This window comes from Podarcis tiliguerta, assembly GCF_965153285.1.
Source record: "Podarcis tiliguerta genome assembly, chromosome: 11".
Lineage (NCBI taxonomy): Eukaryota > Metazoa > Chordata > Lepidosauria > Squamata > Lacertidae > Podarcis > Podarcis tiliguerta.
The window spans coordinates 11,517,267-11,540,240 of record NC_139544.1 but is presented as its reverse complement, the minus strand read 5'-3'; the positions used below and the strand labels follow the sequence as shown (position 1 = coordinate 11,540,240).

Sequence of the window (22,974 nt, the reverse complement as noted above, 5' to 3'; positions counted from 1 at the left end):
CAGGCCAGGGGTTCCCTACCCTTCCCTAGAGCTCATGCAGATATAGATATAGATACACACACACACCCCTATCTATTCCTACACCTTCATCTTCACCTATAAATCCTGATTTTCATACTTCTTGAATTCTTACTAAATTGGAAGACATCTTTGCTGGTCCAGTCTACCTTGCAAGTCTTGAATTTAGCATCTCCATATGGGCATATATGTGCAATGTTGTTATGTCGGTTATGTGCAACTTCTGGTACAATAGAAAGCGACTTGCAACCTCATAAGCTTAAGAAACATTTGCTATAGTACAATCATATAAATATAATGGAGAAATGAATAGAATTCCTACTCAAAATTAGACCTCATTGAGTTCAGTGGTACTTACTCTCAGGTATACATGTGGAACATTGCAACCTAAATGTGCCATTGAATAGAACTTTTTTTTAAAAAAAGGCAACAGTACATACGTTTTGCCATTGCTTTAGCTTAGTATATTTTTGCTTTCTAGGCACTTTGACTCAGATGCTTGTTTGCTGTTAAATTGTAATATTTGAAGTACAGGTGTGATGTGTTCACAATTGAGGCTAAGAGAACCTCAAAGAACTTGCTGTACGTTCAGATTTCCTATTTGGATATTGGTTTCTTTTGAACTGTCAGCTGGGTGTTAGAATTTTATCAGATGGTATGCAGAACTATTGTCAGAATAGAAGCATGCTGGGTGCATGTAAGCCTGCAGTTTGATGTTTTAGATCCTGCACTGTGATGTTTAGAGGTGTAGTGCTCAAAGTAGTTAAACACATATACCATAATATGAATACTGCCCGGCCCCCTCCCCAATTGTTTTTAGTAGATTTAAATAGTTGGAAGCATAACTGGGGTAGTGTGTTAAAGCTTGAACATGCAGACACATCTCAACTTTTTAAAAACACATAAACAGCTTCTAGGTTCTGTTGATTAACTTATTCTTAGTTTTTTTAATGAGAGCCAGCTGCTTGTTAACATTGTGTTCATCATGGTATCATGACAGTTCTGTTTCTAGAGAAGGGGAATGTGGGGTGAAAAAAATCCATATAGTTCCCTTGTGTGCTTATTGACTGGGGGAGTGACAGATCTGTTAAAAATACTAAAAGCCAGGTTTGGCAGCTGTTAAAACTACGCTGCTGTATGGCTTTGGATAAGATGAGGAAGACTGAAATATATTTGAATGTGATGAGTTCTGAAACAGAAGTCATGGTACTCTAGATGGGTCAGTAATGGCTAAGTATTTATGTTTTAAAGTAGTTTAATATATTTTCTTTAATGAAAGGTTACTTTGAATAACAATTTCTTCTCTTTAGGTCTTACGTGAAACATTTCCTCAGCATACATTTTTAATGAATGGCCTCATTCAAGGAGTTAAGGTAATTAAAAAAAAGTTGGTTAATCATAACCATTCTTGAACCGTTAATTTTTGTAAGCCTAATGATAGTGTTTCTAATACATTGGTATTGCAGGACATCATTTGTATGAGACAAACAGCATTGATGCAGCTATGAGAATGAAATGCTCATTTTCAGCAATTTAAACTGTTTAGCTGCTTGTTGAGTAGTGTCCAACAAAGTAGTTCCACTAGCACAAGCACTTCCGGGCTACATAATAGAACTTCCCCTCCCTCTCCTTTCCTGCCAATATATGCTTTGGAGAGCTGGGGATCCCCCAGAACATGGGGTGCACAGGAAGAGGAAGTTCCGTTGTACAGCCAGAAGTTGTGCTAACAGAACTAACACATTGGATTCCCACCATGAGACTGCAATTTAGTTGACATTAAGTCAAATTAATCTTAATTTGGGCTGCCTTCTGAGTAGACATTTATATAATTGCACTGATGGAGGTGTAAGAACACATTCAGTCTTGGACAACTGACTAATGTCAAATTTGCGATATGTTGGAACCAGATCAATTCAAACTGGTAATTACACGGGTTATGAAGCAGGCATCCAAAATCATAATTGAACATTGAGGCTTTGGTTGAGACTTTTCGGCATGTTATGAGATGGAATAATTAATATTACATTAAAGGGAGAGAATTTAGGGGATGTCAGTGCAGCAGCAGTGCATATGAAATCTTCTCGATCATGATAAGTTATATTATTGTTTCATTGTAAGTTCAGGGGATAATTTTCTCTCTTGCTGTTTATGGCCCCAAGAAGATAATACATGTCACCCTCCCCCATTGATTAAGGATGCTGCATATTTTGTTTTATTATTGTATCCCAGTGGGTACTTAAGGTGTCACAAATATCTGTAACTAAAGAACCGCAATGAACAAACCTTTCATACAAGGGTAAAAATGTGAAATCTGGGATTCATGTCAAATTCTAAATCTGATAATACCATACAAATAGTTGCTGATTCCAGAGATCCCCTGAGTGGACTTATGTTCATGGAACAATCCTGCTTGTGGAAGGTGATTGACTTTGCCTGGTTTCTGAACACCCTGAAACCCTTCTCCAGAGGGTCAAAAGACAGTGGGAGGTGAAGTCTGCAGGGAGAATCTGCAAAAATTGCTGGCCTCCCTCTTCTGCTGGGTCATGGCCCATGTTAGAAACTCAGATATATAAGCTTGATGCCTCCTTAAACCAGGGTTATTTACAGTCGACAAAACGGAATGTCTAGTTGCCCTTTGGGGGGGACAGACGGCTCGAAAGTCACATTTTTCAATGACTTTTTGGTTATTGAAATTCACTCTGATTGTGCAGATAAAATATAACGGGTAGAATTCTACAGGATGTGTTATTAGGACGTGAAAACAGTCAAGATCCCAGGCATACTCCTCCAGATGGTGGAGATGTCAAGCACCATCCGGGCTCCTGGGCTTCTTCAGTTGGTCGCAGGTGACCAATAGCCAGCTGCAAAATGCATCTGGCACCTGGCAAATTTTGAATGCTGTTCATGAATGGAAAGAGCCTTTTCATTTGTGGGAAGGCTACTCTGAATGTAAGCTTATATCAATGTGTGCTGTAAAAAGAAGTTTTATTAAAGGGTTTTCTGACTATAGTTAAGAAACTGACGATTGGTAGCTTGATCTTCAGAAATGTACCTGAGGACTGGAAAAGAAGCTTTGTGTAGTAGTAAGTGTCATACACTTCGCCCCACATAGTAAGTGTCAGGACACTTGGGACGCGGGTGGCGCTGTGGGTAAAAGCCTCAGCGCCTAGGGCTTGCCGAACGAAAGGTCGGCGGTTCAAATCCCCACTGCGGGGTGCGCTCCCGTTGTTCGGTCCCAGCGCCTGCCAACCTAGCAGTTCGAAAGCACTCCCGGGTACAAGTAGATAAATAGGGACCGCTTACTAGCGGGAAGGTAAACGGCGTTTCCGTGTGCGGCTCTGGCTCGCCAGAGCAGCGATGTCACGCTGGCCACGTGACCCAGAAGTGTCTCCGGACAGCGCTGGCCCCCGGCCTCTTGAGTGAGATGGGCGCACAACCCTAGAGTCTGTCAAGACTGGCCCGTACGGGCAGGGGTACCTTTACCTTTACCTAAGTGTCAGGACAAGGTAAGAAAGTTAGCGCTGTGGTAAACCTTCCCTGCCTGAGGAGATGTTATTTGAAACCCCTTTTTCTTGTTGACGCCTTTATTACTCAGATCTGTTTGAAGAGATGGAATTTGTCCACCTTGGTAGTGGGGCTTTCTTGGGATCAGCACACTTGTGTATGCAAATGCTATCTTTAATCCTGCTGGTAATAGTAATGACTTTGACTTGAGTGATTCCAGCTTTCCAACTGACTTGTGTCCAGATATTGATAAAACCTGTAAAATTTATTTAGTAATCCATTCTCAAATTCTGTGGGGAAGCAGTGTTGTCTACAGTGCACCTGAAACAAACAAACACAGATAAATAAGGCTGTCCTCCACTAACCTCACCCTTTTGTGGAAAGCACGCCTAATTCATCAGAGATAAGAAATCATCATAAGTCAGCTTCAATCTGGCTGGTGACTGCTAAGCACAGTTTTATATTTCCATTAGCTTGTGTTTGCAGTTCTTTTCTAGTCTAACTTTGGGCTACCTTCCTAGCAATAATTCATTTTAAAAATGTTTCTCTACTTCTGTTTGCATGTGCAAATTTCTAGTGCACCCTGCAACCTCATGCTATTAAGGATAAAATCATAGCCTTCAGTCTTGAGACATTTGCTTCAATGATGTAACATAAAAATCTCTGCAATGATGTCCTTTGGGAGAATTGAATGTATTAAAAACTGAACGACTTACCTGTATCTTTTGTGTATTTCAAATATTGTTCTAAATATATTAAAGGGATAATACCAGAGAAAGCAGTTTGCAGAAGGCACGTGCACTTTCTTTTGGCAAATTGTCACATTTAGCATAGCAGATTCTTGGGCTGAGATACTGTTTAGGGGGTATTGTTGGGGTCTTTTGTTGCTGCTGTTGACATTATTGTTTTGTATATTTATTTTTAGATCTTACAGCGGCTTATATGGGAATAGTTGGAATTGTTCATTTTTGATTGTGTACTTTTTGATGTGTTTTATTTATTCTTTATGACTACTTTTGCTATGTTTGCAATTAGGTAATGTTTGTAATCTTTTCATGCTGTAAGCTGCCTTGAGCATGGTTTTAACTATGGAAAGGCGAAATACAAATTAAATTATGAAGTTATGTAGAATGGCGGCTGCTGTGTGCAATTGTAAAATTTTCAGCGTGGATGAAAGTTGCCTACTGGAAGTGCCAATTTGTAAATATTGTGGGTATATGTTAATTGTTGACAGCGTGATTACCTAGTTCAATAATCTTTGCCTATGGAAAAAGCATTCCTTGTGAGGGGTCTTTTGCAAAGAGAAAATCCAAACTTTGGGAAATGGTTCAGAGTTCAGACACTGTATAGAAAGTGGTTAGAGAGCAGAAACAATTGGGAATTGGGAGCCTAAAACATCTGGAAGGTACCAGTTGGGGAAGGTTGACTTAGTGGAACCTTGAGACTGGTATGCTACTTAACTAAGACTTGTGTGGATTTCCTGCCAGACAATTAACAATAATCTGGTATTGCAGCAATGTGGAATGGATTTGGCAGGCTTTATGCTTTAGAAGTCTGACAATTTCTCTCATGCTACTTTGTGCTCCAGAATGTAAGCAGATGAATAGATGCTTTGTCTCCCGGGATAATTTATGTTGTTGTTCTGTGCTGAATGTATTTTTCATATTGACATTCATCAGTTTTGCACTAAAGGGAAATGGTTCACTCTTGTCTTCAAACAAAAAAATGCAGCCCAACAGCTGTAGCTGCCATTTTTTGATAGGATGGTTTGAGAAGAAATTTGGAAAATATTAAGGGATAAAAGTAGATTTGGAGTTGACCCATTATTAGTGTTAAATTTAAGTGTTCTAATATAGTAGAACTAATATATTAAATAATTTTACAGTATATTCTTGGCTGCATTGGGGCTGTGAAAATCTAATCCCTGCACATACATTGAAATTTGGACCTTGTGGTTGGCACCCATGAGTTTTTAATTGATTATTTGCAAATCAGAAGGGGGTCTCCCATCTCCAGTTACAATTTATCCTCGTTTTTGGCAGCCTTTTTGTCCTTTGTATAACGTGAATTTTGCTTTATGCATGTAGCAATCTGTGGCTATTGTGACCTTTACGAAACTCTAAAATGCCATTTCTAGTCGGGAAGAAATTGCATTCCTCATTCTGCTGAGGATCAGTGTATATGTTCACTAAACAATTCACCAGCACTTGCTTAGCATCTTCACCTTTGCCTTTGAAACAGTCTTATCTCACTCTTCCAGAGTACTGTGAGATTGCACAAGTGTTTAGTGCAATATAGTTTGCATGCCTACCCTGTATGTGCTTTTTTTATCCAAAAAAGAAAACATTCTACCTATGTTCCTGATTGTTCTCTTTGGCTGTTTTAAATCATGCTACATAAGAAGGCACATCCCAGCATGTATAGCTAATTTGCTTATTACCGTGTTCCTCTGAATAAATTGTAGATTAAAGATAAAAGGCTCAAAAATGCACTAAAAGGACTTCTATTTCATTCTTAGGGGTTTTTATCCTTCCTGAGTGCTCCACTGATCGGTGCTTTGTCTGATGTCTGGGGAAGAAAGTCTTTCCTCCTTGTTACAGTTTTCTTCACTTGTGTCCCAATTCCGTTAATGAAGATAAGTCCATGGTAAGTGGTACAAATGACAGTAGGTGTTTTTGGTGTATGAAGGAAACTAGAAGAGATAAATCGCTTTTCTCTAGTCAATTATCTCAAGTTAGGGTTCAATTACTGCTGCAGGGTCCAAGTGTGTCAAGTCTGTTCTTTTAATTGGGTTCTTCAAAATGGAATGCTTAATTAAAGGTTGTAGATTGATGATACTTACACAGTTTTACAACTATCAAATCTTTGCATAGTTACATTACACCTTTCTCCTTTGCAGGTGGTATTTTGCTATGATTTCGGTTTCTGGGATTTTTGCTGTTACGTTCTCTGTGATATTTGCTTATGTAGCTGACATAACACAAGAGCATGAAAGGAGCACTGCATATGGACTGGTAAGACGATTTCTGAAAATATTTCTGATGCTTTGACAGTCATATTTATTGGTAGTCACTCATTATATAGATACTACACTCACTATGTTTGAATAAGGCACATCCGGTTATTTTGGGGGTTGAGAAGATAGGCTTATCTTGCAGCGGTGACAAAGTCAAGAAAAGATGATGTGTTGGAGGAGGGAGAACAGAGTCTTAGATTTCTTTATTCCTAGACACTCAGCCGAGAAACCGTATCCTGCACAGGTAGAAGGTTGAGAAGTCATCTGTGTTAATTGTAGGTATCCTGTATCAAAAGACGTAGCTGGACCAGGTTACTTAATGGATTGTTTGAGCTCTGATTCTCTTGGTAAGGCATAGCAGGAGTTTAGTTTATTACTAGTTGCTGAGTCTGTTGCTCAGCATGGCAGCTTAGGAAGGGAGGATGACATTAAGACAGCTTGTTAATCTGACATATGCTAGGTAACATTTCTTTGAAAGTACCTTTCAGTATCCTGGTTTCTTCCTGGATGTAAAGGCAGTATGGGCGGTCATCTATTCCTTAGGTTGTGCCTCCAATAAGGTTGTCAGTGTAGGCTTTCATTAACAAAGGGAGGTTTCTTATTTTCCTTCCTACCTGGGATAGGCAGCAACTGACCCCTAATAAGCATCTAATCCCAGAATCATAGAATCGCGGAATTGTAGACTTGGAAGGGATCCCGAATATCTCTTGCCCAACCCCCCACAATGCAGGAATGGCTTTGAGTTATGATAAAGGCGCATCTGAACATTTAAAAAGACCTGAACCAATAGTGGAATATTAATGCCAGTTGACTTAAGTCAGAATTCCCTCTACTGAGAATCTCCAGTCTCAGCCCAGCAGGTGACTTGGTGTTTCCTTCCCTGATATGCTATACTTGCAGGGGCTACCAAGGGTTAAAACTGGGCTATTCAGTGCTTGTGCTTGTATTCCTTTTTACACTCACTGAGTGAAAGTGTGATTTTTAGAATGTGTGTCTCTCTGAATAATAATAATAATAATAAAAGGGATAGTAGGTGAATTTCCATAGTTTCTCTTAACAGCAACGCAGGTATAACCACTTCCCAGCTTTCCCCTTGCAGTCTGTACTGAATAGTGATAGGTGAATTACTATGGGATGACAGTTTCATAGTGGACAATCTTCGTTGCATCCAGTGAAGCCATCCTAAAAGCGCAAGGACTTCTACCTGAGCAGCAGCATCTTCTCTCATCATGTGCATCATCTCTCTGGTGTGCTGATTGAACCCCTAGAACAAATTGGGGTGGGGTTGTAAGGAGACAGAGAAGAAGTCCCCTTGTGATTGTGTTAGATACAACCCTGAATTGCCAAGATACTGTAATGCTCTTTGGATGCGGTCTTCTATGAAGTCATTTCCTCTGCTGCTTCATTAGTACAGAAGCACCATGGCAACCCCTGAAAAACAGAGTGCTTACATATCTTGCACCTTGCTAAAAACATTTTTGAAGTGTTAAGCTGAAGTGGTGATGAAGGAGGAAGGCATCTGTTAGACAATTTCTTTTTGTGACTTTTAGACCTGCTGCCTTGCAGTTTCTTATATTGATGGGTTTTGTGGTTTTATTATATGATTTTAATTATACACTGAGCCTAATTGGGATGTGTTTGAAACCCACCCTGGAACCATTTAGTGATGGTTTCAAATACAAATAGAATATTCTAAACTTATTGATTTATTTACTATGTAAGCTTTGACTGACAGATTCACTGTTGTTGAACAGACATGTTTTGTGGCATAAAAATAGTTCTAGATTTCTTTTAAAATAAGGATGTGTACTGTTAAAGTACGTTCTCCAGGTCGTTGTCTGACGTTTCTCGGTTTACCAAGCCATTCTTTTAGCCTCGGGTGCCAGCTTCCTCCCAGTCATTAACTATCTGAGTCTCTGCGTTTTAGCACATAAAGTTGGGTCACACTGGCTAAACCAGGGTTTCCCAAGCTTGGGTCTCCAGCTGTTTTTGGACTACAATTCCCATCATCCCTGACAGCTGGTCCTACTAGTGAGGGATTATGGGAGTTGTAGTCCAACAAAAGCTGGATACCTAAGTTTGGGAAACGGTGGGATAAATGTACCCCTCTTCCCCCCCCCCCCCCACCTCCACTAGTGTTAAAAAGCTACTGTCTCAACTGTTCAGGGAAATAGAAATAGTTGTAGTTCAAATGCAATTTGATCTCATTGCCAACTTCCCTCTAAATTTAAAACATGGCCATCAAGTGTCAGATATTGATGTGGAATACCTGGAGTTAGGCATGGTCTACCAGTCAGCTGCATAGCGGGGGATGAACAAGACAGTGTGTGCATACAGAAGATATACCGTATTTTTTGCTCTATAACACGCACCCGACCATAACACGCACGTAGTTTTTAGAGGAGGAAAACAAGAAAAAAAATATTCTAAACGAAACAGTGGATGTATGATTTTTGTGGTTCATGCTGTGGCCACAGACATGTGATCTGACAGTGAGTTTGGGGTAGCCCAATGCAAAAATCCTGAGGATCCATGTGGATCCATGTTTGTAACCACGTTTTTGCACCACTGCGGCCCCAGGCAACAGTGGGTGTGTGCTTTTTTTGGTGCAAGCTGTAGCCATGGACATGCTATGTGATCTGATGGTGAATTTGGGGTGACCCAGTGCAAAAATCCTGAGCATCCATGTGGATCTGTGCTTTGTAACCACGTTTTAAGTGGGGAGCGAAGGAAAAGCACTCAAGGGACAAGGAGCACGCGTGGGGTGGGTGGAGAAGGATGCTGCTAATAATGCAGAAGAGGGGTATAAGGGGAGAAGGCTCCTCTCCTCTCCCGCTTTGCTCCTTTAAAGCAAGTAGGCTCTGCTTCTCTCCCTCCCCCCCCCCCCCGCTTAGCGAGCTGAAAATCTTTCCTGCTATTTAGTGAGCTGAGTGGGGAGGAGGGAGGGACAGAGAGCCTGCTTGCTTTAAAGGAGCCAACCGGACAGGAGCCACTTAACACTCGTGTAAGCGGCTCCTCTCCCGCTTTGCTCCTTTAAAGCAAGCAGGCTCTCTGTCCCTCTCTCCTCCCCACTCAGCGGCTCTTCTCCCACTTTGCTGTTTCAAAGCGAGCCACGGAGGAGGGAAGCATTTGCTCTGTAACACGCACAGACATTTCCCCTTACTTTCTAGAAGGAAAAAAATGTGTATTATGGAGCGAAAACTATGGTATAGAAGGGAGGAGGGGTTTCACAAACATAGAGAAAGCACATTTGCTGCACTGTGCAAATGTGTGTACTAGCTTGTTTTGGATTCAGACACTGCTGCCCGTGGATCAGACAGAGAGGGTGTGTGTGAGTGTGGGGAGAGGGGAAGGGGAAGGGGAAGGGAGAGGAAGGGGAATGGGTTAGATAATGGAAGGAAGAATGGGAGGAAAGTGGGGTGGGAAGAATAAAGTACAAGATGAATCGCAAGATAAAATTAATTTAATCCTAGCCTTGCAAGCCTAGGACTTGCCGATCAGAAGGTCAGCGGTTTGAATCCCCATGATGGGGTGAGCGCCCGTTGTTCGGTCCCAGCTCCTGTCAACCTAGCAGTTCGAAAGCACCTCACAGTGCAAGTAGATAAATAGGGACCGCTCTCCGGCGGGAAGGTAAACGGCGTTTCCGTGTGCTGCTCTGGTCTGCCATAAGCGGCTTAGTCATGCTGGCCACGTGACCCGGAAGCTGTCTGCGGACAAGCGCCGGCGTCCGGCCTATAGAGCGAGATGAGTGCGCAACCCCAGAGTCGGTCACGACTGGACCTGATGGTCAGGGGTACCTTTACCTTTACCTTTTAGCCTTGCTTATTTAAGTCTTCCTTTTGAAACTAGTGCAATATTGTGTAGCCTCTTTAGTATAAAAATTAGATAAAATAGAAATGGTTTGATTAGGTTGCAAGCCTGTTCACACTTATCTAGGTGGGAATATATCCCATTGAACTCAGTGATGCTAATGTAACATACCGGTAGACTTGTAGGATTTCAAGGTTGTATGCTTAAACTCCCACCGTCTCTGATCATTTACTGTGCTGAGTGGGGCTCATATGAGTTGTCTAAAACATTTGGAGCATACCAGGTATGGGAGGGCTGATCTGTGTAATGAATTTTTTTGTGTGAAAACATGCAGAGATTTTAAACTAATTTATTATGTATATGATTGTCCTGAAACTCAATATGCAATAAAATTGGGTTCCGAGTTATCTTCAATCCATGTGCTGACTAGGTATGGTGAAGGGTGTCCAAACTGCATGCAGCGTATTAGGCCCAGAAAATGCTGTTTACATCCCTGCATAGCTGTGTTCAGATAAACCGCTGTAGGAAATAACAGTTCACAGCAGCATCATATAGCTGGGCGAAAGGGATGGTGTTGAGGAGGATGGATAAATTCTAGTCCTGACAAAATTTAAGTTAAAGACATAAAGGGAGTGAGGGAAAGAGACTAGGGAAAAAATATAGAGCTGAGTACAAGAGTAGAGACATTTAAAGGCAAGAAGTTCATAGTAAATGTGAAATGAAAGACTAATCCAATATAAAACAGAAAAGTGGAAGATGTGATTGAAGCTGTGTGCAGAGCAAATGAGGCAGGTGGCAGAATTATGAATAGAAGATACCTTAAAACAGCTGAAAGGGCCATAAAGATGAGCATTGCAATAATCCAATTTAGGAACGATGAAGCCATAGTGAGAATTTCAAAAATATAAAAGAATGAAAAGTGCCAACTCTTGGGTAGAGGGTTGAATCTGAAAAAGATGGATCAGATTTGACACCTAAGTTATTACCATCATTATTATTAAGGGTATAAAACTCTACTGAGCACGATATAAAGAATAAAATACAAGCATTTGTCAGTGGCTTAACAATCTTAAACACACTTGCGAATAAGAAATAGTGATGCTACCAAGAGACAGAAGGGGGATAAATTGTTCTATAAATGCTCTGAGATGTTGCAGTCTAGTTGCTTAGGGCTGCTAGATTTATTATGTATTTTTAAAACTGGTCCCCTGCCTTTCTACTTTAATCCCCTAACTATTCAGAGAAAGCCAAAGGTTAGAGTGTAAAACAGTATTTGCAACTACCCCCAAACAGTTTAAAATAAAAATGAGCATAGTTATAAAGCAGCTTGAAAATCGCGCCCCCAATGTGTAAGTAGAATAATTGAAAAGTTTTAATGCCTTTAGGCTTCTGGGATACAATTTTCTTCCTCCAATTGCCAATAGGTCATAAAGGCAAAGTGGAATCTAAGAGATATGTACACCCCCCCCCCCAAAAAAAATGTTGGTTTTCCAGTTCAGTTTAGTTGTGCTGCACTCATGTATCCCATGGAAAGAAATGTTTGGTATGGTCCTCGGCACCTGAAATGTAGACGTTGTGATGGTGCTTCTTAATGCTTCTGTAGAGCATCAAGCCTGGCAAAGCTTCATGCCTATCCTCAAGATCAAGGTTTCCCAAACTTGGATCTCCTGCTGTTTTGGGACTACAACTCCCATCATCCCTAGCTTGGAGGACCAGTGGTCAGGAATGATGGGAATTGTAGTCCAAAAAACAGATGGTGAGCCAAGTTTGGGAAACACTGCTCAAGAGTCTTCAGTATAGCTATTGTTAACGTCATAATTTCAGCAGCTCACCTTAGTAGGTAGATATTTCTGTCAAAATGCATGGTGGCAGAAAAGGCTGTGGGCAGTACACAAAATGTAGTTCTCTTACCACAAAGACTTTGGCTGCACAACGGAACATCCCTCCCTCTCCTTCCCCATAAATCTCTTCTGGGCGTTCCTCCAGCCCTCTGGAGAAGATTTGGGAGGCCATGCTGGAGCAGAGTGGGCAATGTTTCATTGAGCATACAGAAACCTTTGTGACAACAAAACTGCTTCATTGAATACCACTCTTCTGGTACTCTGTTGCAGGAATCGGGATTTGGGAGATAGTCCATTTGAGATACTTCAGGTTTCAGTTGGTGAGGAATGTTAAGTTGCTCATGAGGTCATAACCAAGCAGTAAAATCCAATATCTTCTTTTTAGGTATCTGCAACATTCGCAGCCAGTTTGGTAACTAGTCCTGCCATTGGAGCACACCTGTCTACTTTATATGGCGATAACCTGGTTGTATTAATTGCTACGGTGGTGGCTGTTGTAGATATATGTTTCATTCTACTCGCTGTACCAGAATCTCTACCTGAAAAAATGAGGCCACCTTCCCTTATATCATGGGAACAAGCAGACCCATTTGCAGTAAGTTACTGGCTTTTTGTTCATTCTCTTTTATTAGTCAGCAGTGTGATATTGGTGCTAAATCTAATGCAATCTCCGGAAACAGAAGCATTGTGTCCTGATTATAGGAAGTAATAGTTCTGCTTCATTATGTTCTAGTTAGGCCTCATCAGGAGAAGATATAGTAGACCTCTTCTCTGTTGCACCAGGCACCAAGACTAGCCCCAAACGGTAGAAATTGCAGAGAAGGAAGTTGCCGCTAAACATTAGGAGACACTTCCTAATGGTAAGATCTGTTCAGACTGCCTCAGGAAGCGGTGAGATCGCCCTTGCTAGGGGTATTTGAGGCTGGTGGAAGCTGTATCTTACATTGCATAACCTGCATCATTCCAGGGGTTGAACTACAGTAGTACCTCACAAGACGAAATTAATCCGTTCTGCGAGTTTTTTCGTCTTGTGAATTTTTTCGTCTTGCGAAGCACCGCTGTGTAGTGACGGTTTCCCATAGGAATGCATTGGCGGTTTTTAAAAAAAGGCGCAAGACGTTTCGTCTTGCAAAGCAAGCCCATAGGGAAATCCGTCTTGCGAAGCAACTCAGAAAACGAAAAACTCTTTCGTCTTGCGAGTTTTTCGTCTTCCGAGGCATTTGTCTTGCGAGGTACCACTGTACATAGATTTCCAAAGTCCCGTCCAACTGCTATAAGATACTTCATGGCTGCATGCATCTTCAGCAAAGTTTTTCATTCATTTACTAAATCAGAATTTCATTGTATATGCCTATAGTAGCTCTTCGAACCCTCACCCATGTCTAGGAACAACTCTGACTTGCCGCACTTTCCTAATTATAATGGTAGACCAGTTAATCATGGTGGTACAATCTAAATGATGATAAAACTCTGATGGAACCTTGTACTTACTAGTACAGGTTTGTTCTATTCCTAAAGAATGCAACTGTAGGAATGTGGGAACTAGCCAAGCCAATGCCCCTTCTGAAGAGAAGATACTCACCAGGTAATATACCTGAGATCTCAGACCCTTGTACCCTGAAGGTATAATGCACCCAACCCGAGTACCGCAAATTTTAAGAATCATTCTAGCAGCTCCAATGCTATCTTACGGGAAGACTAGGGGCTGCCACTCTACCAAACCTCCCTTCTTTTACCCTCCCTGCACAGCTTGCCCTAGGAGCTTTTAAGGGGGGGTGGGAAGCGCTTCAGAGTTTGGTTTGCCAAACCATTATCCGAAGCACCTCCTTCCCTTTGTTAAACCTTGCAGCTGTGTTCAGCAAAGGGAGGAGGCACTTCTGAGAATGGGTTGGCAAACTGCTCTCTGAAGCACTTTCCCCTTTGTTAAACAGCTCAGTTAGGCTGCCTGCCTACCCCCCCCCCAATTTTGCTTGTTTGCCCCCCCGCCCCCCGCTTTCTGCTCTGTCACCATGTTGGAGTTGGTGTGGCTACCTGTTAGCAGCCACCTGAACTGCAGCATGTCAACAGCATTGCATTTTTATGTATATAGCAGGGCTGGCCAACTCCCAAGAGACTGCGTTCTACTCACAGAGTTAAAAACAGGCAGTGATCTACCCCCTTTTGGGGGGTTCAGGTCAAAGTTGTTGAGTTTTTTCAGGGAGGAGGTAAAATTTTGAGCTTTTTTTAGGGGAGCCACAGTTGTTCAGCTTCTTTGGGAGGAGCCAATGATCTGCCAGTGATCTACCGCAGATGTCCAGTGATCTACCGGTAGATCATGACCTACCCATTGGACATGCCTGGTATAGAGGAGGAATTGAATAGGAAACAACAACCTCAGTGGTTGCTATAGCTGAACTTCACTGACTTAGGAGCCTTTGTTACTGAGCAGAATAGAATCAGGCTTTTGGAACAATCAAGCTATTCATTTGTTTAGTCAACATTACTTTTATGAATTTGAACAGAGGTCCATCTAAATTCAGCATTAGGAAATTATCATGGAAACTCAAAAACAGGAGAAAGGTCTTTTTTAAAGCAAACCACAGATGGAATATATTCTGACAAATGCACTCATTAGCGAAAAATATCACCTGCTCAGAATGTAATAATCCTTTTCAGATGGTTCATTTTGACTTGCTTTACTTTTTTGACAGTCTTTGAGAAGAGTTGGAAAAGATACTACAATTTTGCTGACTTGCATCACTGTCTTTCTTTCTTACCTGCCTGAGGCTGGCCAATATTCTAGCTTTTTCCTATATTTGAGACAAGTAAGTAATTTAAGGTATTTTTTGAATATTGTACAAGTTCTTGATAGATAAATTAAGAATACACGCGGGGGACAAATGAAGCCTTGAAAGTATCAAACATGTACATAGTACGTAGCTGCTGCATTTATTAAAAATATATAACACTTTTTTCTGAAGAAAATAGCAAAGAAGTTTACACAGTAGTAAAATCGCTAAAAATACAATGAAAGCAAATTCGTAGAACTATAAATCACTTGTGCCATACAGTTACAGCAGTTAATGAAATTAAACAGTGTAATCTAGAGTTTATTCAAAATGCCAGTCATTGGTAAAAATGCAAAGCTGTTTAAATAGCACAGTGCCAAAAATCCAGATTGCATGACTAATAATTGTATTATCGCAGTAGATCCCCACCCACCCCTTTTTAAAAGTAGGTCAAGAAGTTCAAAGGTAATTTCTGATTCTATATTGGGAACTTCTACTCAAAAGAAAGTTTCAAGCTGGGCCTTGAGATAACAAGGGGTTTTCGGGATGTGGTCATAGCCATTATTGACATATACCATATTATATGGGTTTTGTTCTGAAACTTATATGGGATGGATCCCAGCATTTTGTTTTTCTTATGAAAGGATCCCTTCCATGAGCATGGCTCTCCTGTTGACAGAGCAAAGAATTAGGATCCAAACCGTTTGGGTTTTTTCTTAACTATTTGAAAACACCCGGAACCTGCTCTGCACTGGCATGTTTCTGCATTTGTAAAACAAAACAAGCTTGGAATAATCTCCAATATTATTGTTAGGCAAAAATAAAGGCCCAAGGCTTTCTGTTCCTGGTAGGCGAAGCAAATGAGCAGAACACTCAAATCTTCCTTGAACATCACTTAAGAGAAGATTTTAATTAAGCAGTATATAAGTTGTTTGCATAAAATTAAATAAAAACCCTCTCTGCTCCTCTTTTAGATAGAAGAAAAAGCTTAATATGCATGAATAATGATCCAAATGCAGAGAATTGCATATGTGACAACAATGCATTTAACTTCATGTTGATGTGTTTGCTCCAAACTAGCAGATCCGTGGGGGCATACTTTATTAGTATAATAAAATTAAGGACCAGAAAATGTAAAGGCACACCAAGAGGATGGGAGATACACATAGCATCTTAGGTTGCATATGTAGACATAATGTTTGATTGCGGCTTAAAAAGTAGACCTAAGCAGCAACTGCTGATAGACATACCCAGTAGCTTGTTCAGGATACAGGGGATTAGCTCATGTAACTGGGTAAAAAATAAAAAGTACACCAATGGAAAAGTTAGGTTGCCTTTTGTCAAATTAGAATTGGCCCATGGCAGTTTGTTTTCCTGCATGTTTGCTGTAAAGCTGTGATCTTGTATATACCTGGGCATTCCTGATAATGCAAACACTTCCCCTCAAGTGTAGTTCAGTGAGTATGAAGGAAAATGCATGACTTAAATATGGAAGCATAATACATAGGTTGGTGGTTCTTTTTATTTCCCATAAGAGAGTTCAGTTTATAGTCTTATACTAAATATGACCTGAATGTCATGACCTATATTTGACTGGATGTTGATACGGTATTTTTACCTAGTCTTGACTGCCGTCTTCCTTTCCCCATGCCAACTCTTATTTCCACCTCTGAAATCACTTTACCTTCCAGTCTTCCAAATTTGTCCTTACTGTATGAAAATTTACTGTACTGGGTTGCTTTAGTTTTGTAAGCTGCCTATAAATGCAATTGTTCTTCACTTACTGTTTCTTTGAACTTTACACGCGTTGTTTATGTGTTATCTGCAGGTGATAAAATTTGAGTATGCCAGCATTGCAGCATTCATAGCTGTGATAGGAATTCTGTCTATCGTTGCGCAGGTAAGCATTTACAGTCCTATGTCTTAGGTGACAGCTCATAATAAAAGGCAAATATTAACGATCAGGGTGATAAGTGATTTGCACATTAAGTACATAATGTGTTCTGTGGGGAGGCTGAGATAGAGGTGCGCAAATTGTGACTGAATTCTTGTGGCCTTCTTGCGGACCACAGGTGATTAAAAACAGTCTTGACATTCTTTGGGAGGAACAAAACTTCGTCCATGAAACATTTTCTAATTTTCTGAGATTGTTAATTTGGGGTTTTCATCAGCTGTATGCCATAATCATCACAATTATAACAAATAAAGGCTTGACCTATCTTGCTTTGCATGTCACGAGTCTATCTCATATAGATTCACCTTTTAAGTTGAATTACTGAAATAAGTGAACATTTCCACAATATTCTAATTTTTTGAGTTTCACCTGTACAGTTCTTGAACATTCAACCAAGTCTGTAACTTTTTAATATGTAATATACAATGAACCTAGATGAGATGTATGGTTTGCTGCCTAATGCTATATTCCTTAAAAAAAGAAAAGAAAAGAAAAGAGGGATTTTGTGCATAAAGGTGCCCCTGCCTGGTTTCTGTTAAGGTTGTTACATTTCCAGCACCTTTTCAACATGGAAGAACTTCTAGCTACGATAGACTGGTGTGCTTGTTTAAAGTTTGATGCAGGCAGGGAGAACATTTTTACTCCAGGTCTGAATAACATTGATACACTTAGGGTCCGTATTAAAAAGTTTAAAAGTGCTAACAATCCTGGGATAATAAAATGGTATTTGGCCTGGTGCAGAAAAGGTATCTGACTGGTTTCCTGGAGAACATTTTTAAGCTGGAGTTCTTCTACTCAGAAGTCCTCTCCCTCTCCTTTTCATATGAGTTGCTTGTATTGTATAGTATAAGTGCTTTACCAAATGTCTGCCTTGGGTAGTAAGACTCATTTAGGGCCAAGAGCTGCACACACAATTTGACATCTGTTTGATGTGAGGCTACCTTAAGAGCCTGCCCTTCCCTAGATCCCCTGCATGGTTGGGGATTAGCAGTCCGGAACTGAAGAGAATGCGGTCATGAAAACGGGAAGGAGGATGAAATTGCAGTGGTTGGGAGTGCCAGAAAGGAAGGATGCACATGAATACTGATGAAATCATTTTTCCGATTAATTATTGGAGGAAGCGCTAGGGAAGGGGCGGGGAACATTTTGCTGCCAGTGGGTCCTGGATCTTCCCATTGGGCCAAATTTGATAGGAGCTCAGGGCCAGCCACCTGTCCATCCCTTGATATTATTGTGATGTCAGGTGATGTGCTTTGAAGTCCCAACAGTCGCAATAAGCAAGTGATTTTAAAGGCAAAGGGTTTTCCACCCATCCCTCCACCCCGTGATCTCCTGTTTGGGTCTGTGGATGCTTTCAGACAACCCCTGTGTTCTGTTGCAAAGAACTGTGCAGGTTTTAACCCCTACTCATCGGCTAATGAGAGAATCTTACTATCTTTCCTTTACTTTACTGAGAGCAGGATATGCAGCCAGTGCTGGATTTAACCCTGTCTTCCTGCCAAACAGCTTACGTTGCCAGTCATGTCAATTGATGAGTGAATGGGTGGGCATGTTTTGGGGAAAAACAGCCCAAATTGGATCCCTTAGCTCATGGATAGGCAAACGTAAGGCCCAGGGGCCGGATCCAGCCCAATCGCCTTCTAAATCCGGCCTGCAGACGGTCCAGGAATCAGCGTGTTTTTACATGAGTAGAATGTGTCCTTTTATTTAAAATGCATCTCTGGGTAATTTGTAGGGCATAGGAATTCGTTCTACCCCCCCCCCCCCCAATATAGTCCAGCCCCCACAAAGTCTGAGGGACAGTGGACCGGCCCTCTGTTAAAAGTTTGCTGGCCCCTGGCATGTCACGATTGGCCTGCAGGGCACCCCTGAGCTATGGGGACAGTTAAGAACATGCATATTTGAGTAGGAAATCCCCAGTTCAAATTTTGCCTCTGCTATGGTTTCACTGGGTGGAATTAAAGCCCTTAATTCTTTTGAGTAGATACTCATATGACTGCGCTATAAGTGATTAATTTGAAGCTTGGTGCTTCTAACAGTTTCTTGTTTAAAAAATGTATGTACAGTGGTACCTCGGGTTATATACGCTTCAGGTTACAGACTCCGCTAACCCAGAAATAGCACCTCGGGTTAAGAACTTTGCCTCAGGATGAGAACAGAAATCGTGCTCCAGCAGCGCGGTGGAGCAGGAGGCCCCATTAGCTAAAGCGGTGCTTCAGGTTAAGAACAGTTTCAGGTTAAGAACGGACCTCCGGAACGAATTAAGTACTTAACCCGAGGTACTACTGTATTGGTAATTAAATGTTTTTTATTATAAATATACAGAGAAAGCTTTTTCCTACATTATTTATTATCTTTTTTTGTAGACTGTTTTTCTCAGTATCCTAATGAGGTCTATAGGAAACAAAAATACTGTGCTCCTTGGCCTTGGCTTTCAGATGTTCCAGCTGGCTTGGTATGGATTTGGTTCCCAACCTTGGTAAGTGCAGTAATGGCAGAATAGCCATGTCTCTGCCTGCTTGCTTCAGTGCTCTTTCTAATTCTTTTACTCGGGTGTACTTTCATCTTTCAAATTGCTGCAGGTCACCTTAGGTGCCTGTTATGCTGGCAGTGGGATCAGTAATGGCAATGTAGATATATTTTGATTAATAAAAAAAAATCGTGAGTTTTCCCCCGAGTGCTAAGCTGAACTTTCTAGACCAGTATCCCTCAGCCTTTTCAGATCTGAAAATCCTTAGTCCCTGTGTGCATTTGTCGACCTACTTCTTAAATCTTTTCGTAGGGCAGTATCCCGTAAAGTAATTCCATTAGCTCAATAAATTCTGGCTGTGCAGTGGAACTTCCCCTTCCTCTCCCTAGATTCCTTCCACTCCCTCCTCAGATTTGCTCTGGAGGGTTGGAGGAAAACCCAGAACAGATTTAGTGGATATGCAGGGAGCAATACTAACGGATCTACTTCATTGGATAAAAGGGTAAAGGTACCCCTGCCCGTACGGGCCAGTCTTGACAGACTCTAGGGTTGTGCGCCCATCTCACTCAAAGAGGCCAAGGGCCAGCGCTGTCCGAAGACACTTCCGGGTCACGTGGCCAGCGTGACATCGCTGCTCTGGCGAGCCAGAGCCGCACACGGAAATGCCGTTTACCTTCCTGCTAATAAGCGGTCCCTATTTATCTACTTGCACCCAGGGGTGCTTTCGAACTGCTAGGTTGGCAGGCGCTGGGACCGAACAGCGGGAGCGCACCCCACTGCAGGGATTCGAACCGCCAACCTTTCGATCGGCAAGCCCTAGGCACTGAGGCTTTAACCCACAGCGCCACCCGCGTCCCTACTTCATTGGATACCATCCCCTATATTTGTAAGGTGGTAGAGCTCTTTAGTTTTAGTTGGATCAGAGACTGGATTACATTAGATAATAATGACATTCTAGACTTGGAGGGATGGAACAACAGATACGGCTGGCATGCCTATCTAATTTACAATAAAGTGGTGGTGCATAAAGAATTTCTAAGTCATGTCATTAGATATTCGTTATATAAGGTCTGGGTGAGACATAGAAGGTTGTTAGAACCGAAAACCCCATGGTGGGTTTCACCGTTAAAAGTGATATCGGTCAAAAAGTAAAACACAACAGGAAGATTGGCGACATACCAGCAGCTCCTAAAGGAGGAACAGGGCCAATTAAAATTAAGACCATACGAAGAAGTGACCCAATACCGCACCACATTGTTACAATATCATCAAATTGCCCCAATATTTAATCAGGACAGAGCTCTTGTGGCCCTCTTTTGGTGTGGCTGCAATGAGTGGGTTCCCAAACCACACACTGAAAAGCATTGTGTTAAGACTAATGGATAAATATTTCTGTTCCTTTAGCCATTATACTGATTTCCACCTAACTTGCAAGTTCACTTTGTTGCCATACTTCTTTGTGAGTGTTTCATACTGGTGAGATTCATGTCTGCTTTTTAACTTCAGGTAATATACAACTACTGTCCAGTTTTGCCTTGCTATGCTATATTTTTACCCGAAAGCTCTTGCTTGTACATGATAAGATTCTTTATACAGGCATTGGCATTCCTGTAGAGTATGTTATACTCACTGGCTGTAGCAATTATTTACCGTATTTTTCCGTGTAGAAGACACCCTGTGTATAAGACACTCTCTATTTTGGGGGACTCCAAATTAAGAAAACACCCCTCATCACTACCTGTGTATAAGACGAACCCGAATTTCAAACCTAATTTTTTGGTAAAAAAAACCCCGTGTCTTATACACGGAGAAATACGGTACTTAGCCACAGTTATTGTGCGAAATGAGCACTGCCTTCTGAGTATTATGGACTCTGCTAGCAGCCGCTACTGGTGTGGGGAAACATGCTAATTGATGGTCCTGATCCATTTCAGTGCTGCTAAAAATCACAGCTAGTGGGATAATAAACTTCCCCAGGAATGTTGCAAATCCTCATGGCACCTGTACCATGTAGTCTGACTACAATTCTAACGCTTCCAACAAGGTACCCCAATAGCTGGAGAGCTAGTTTTTGTTTCTGCATAGCTCCTTCATTACAAATGATTTAATGGCTTTGCTTTGTGTCTTGCTCTCAGGATGATGTGGGCAGCTGGAGCTGTAGCATCCATGTCAAGTATTACGTTCCCAGCAATCAGCGCTCTTGTGTCACGAAATGCAGACTCCGACCAACAAGGTAAGTGCAGTGATTTTGTTTTTCATAGAATTGTAGAGTTGTAAGGGACCCTGTGGGCCATTAGTCCAGGGGTCAGCAACCTTTTTCAGCAGAGGGCTGGTCCACTGTCCCTCAGACCTTGTGGTGGGCCAGACTATATTTTGAAAAAAATAATGAACAAATTCCTATGCCCCACAAATAACCCAGAGATGCATTTTAAATAAAAGCACACATTCTACTCATGTAAAAACACCAGACAGGCCCCACAAATAATCTAGAGATGCATTTTAAATAAAAGCATACATTCTACTCATGTAAAAACACCATGCAGACCCCGCAAATAACCCAGAGATTCATTTTAAACAAAAGGACATATTCTATTCATGTAAAAACACACTGATTCCCTGACCGTCCGCAGGCCGGATTGAGAAGGCGATTGGGTCGTATCCGGTCCCCGGTCCTTAGGTTGCCTACCCCTGATCTACTCCAACCCCCTGGAATGCAGAAATATGTAGTGGTCCCATAAGGAGGTCAAACCTGTGACCTTGGCGTTCTCAGCCCCACGCTCTTATGTTCTAGGAAACCATGTTCTGTGAAGCATCTTCCATAGAGCTATTTTCTTTCCAACACCAACATGCAAACATTTACCTGTGCTTCAGAAAACAATTTGCTTTTGGATGTTCACAGTACTCTAGGCAAAGTAAGTGGTGGTATTATTGTGCTTCACAAATGATGATTCTTTTTTTATGCGGAAGACACACAATTTTACCCTGGTCTTTGACACCTGAGACACATGTTTACAGGACGGGCTTAATTCCTGTAACACTAATTCATTTTAACGGTTTATAACCGTTACCTGCTACTAAAGGACTTTGTATTTTGGTACAATTTCCATGGAAGGTTGATTGTGGTGGGTTATTTTTCTCTTCCAAAAGTACTTTGATCGTAGCTGAGACTTGTTTCCAGAACTGTTCAGTATTAGTGATGACTAATCAAAATATACTCTTTGCAAATTTGGTCTCACAGGGCCAGCAGGAATGTGAGAATCTTGCAGTTGGTTATCCCAGCCCCTTTCCTGGCCCAGTAGCAGGCTCTGTGTGAGAGATTATCTGAACAGGAGATACAGATTTGGTTCCCTTTCCTGTGTAGGATATCTACAGTTTTTGCTGATTTGCCCAGAATGGGGCTAAATTTGTTGGCATTAACATGAGAAAACATGACCTTTTAAAAGTAATTTGAGTGGGTAAGTGCAAGTTACAGCCGAAGAAATCCCAAAGTTCTTCCTCTTTTTTTCAATTAAGAATCCTTTGAAGTATTTTTTAGCAGTTAGGAAGTTGATGTTAACACCCTCTAGTGGTGTTTTGAACATGTCACAGGTTAG

At 41.4% G+C, this 22,974-nt stretch overlaps 1 protein-coding gene across 3 annotated transcripts in view; it reads left to right on the top strand.

Annotated features, from left to right (window-relative positions):
• The window catches only part of LOC310659927 (hippocampus abundant transcript-like protein 1), a 39,451-nt gene that overhangs the window by 9,774 nt on the left and 6,703 nt on the right, over window positions 1-22,974 (top strand). For all 3 annotated transcript variants that reach the window (XM_083404097.1, XM_083404098.1, XM_083404099.1), the window contains 8 exons: window positions 1,329-1,391; window positions 6,041-6,168; window positions 6,422-6,536; window positions 12,575-12,784; window positions 14,880-14,993; window positions 16,786-16,857; window positions 19,278-19,390; window positions 21,517-21,614. In XM_083404097.1, coding sequence (XP_083260223.1) covers window positions 1,329-1,391; window positions 6,041-6,168; window positions 6,422-6,536; window positions 12,575-12,784; window positions 14,880-14,993; window positions 16,786-16,857; window positions 19,278-19,390; window positions 21,517-21,614 — 913 coding nt within the window. The remainder of the gene's footprint in view (window positions 1-1,328; window positions 1,392-6,040; window positions 6,169-6,421; window positions 6,537-12,574; window positions 12,785-14,879; window positions 14,994-16,785; window positions 16,858-19,277; window positions 19,391-21,516; window positions 21,615-22,974) is intronic.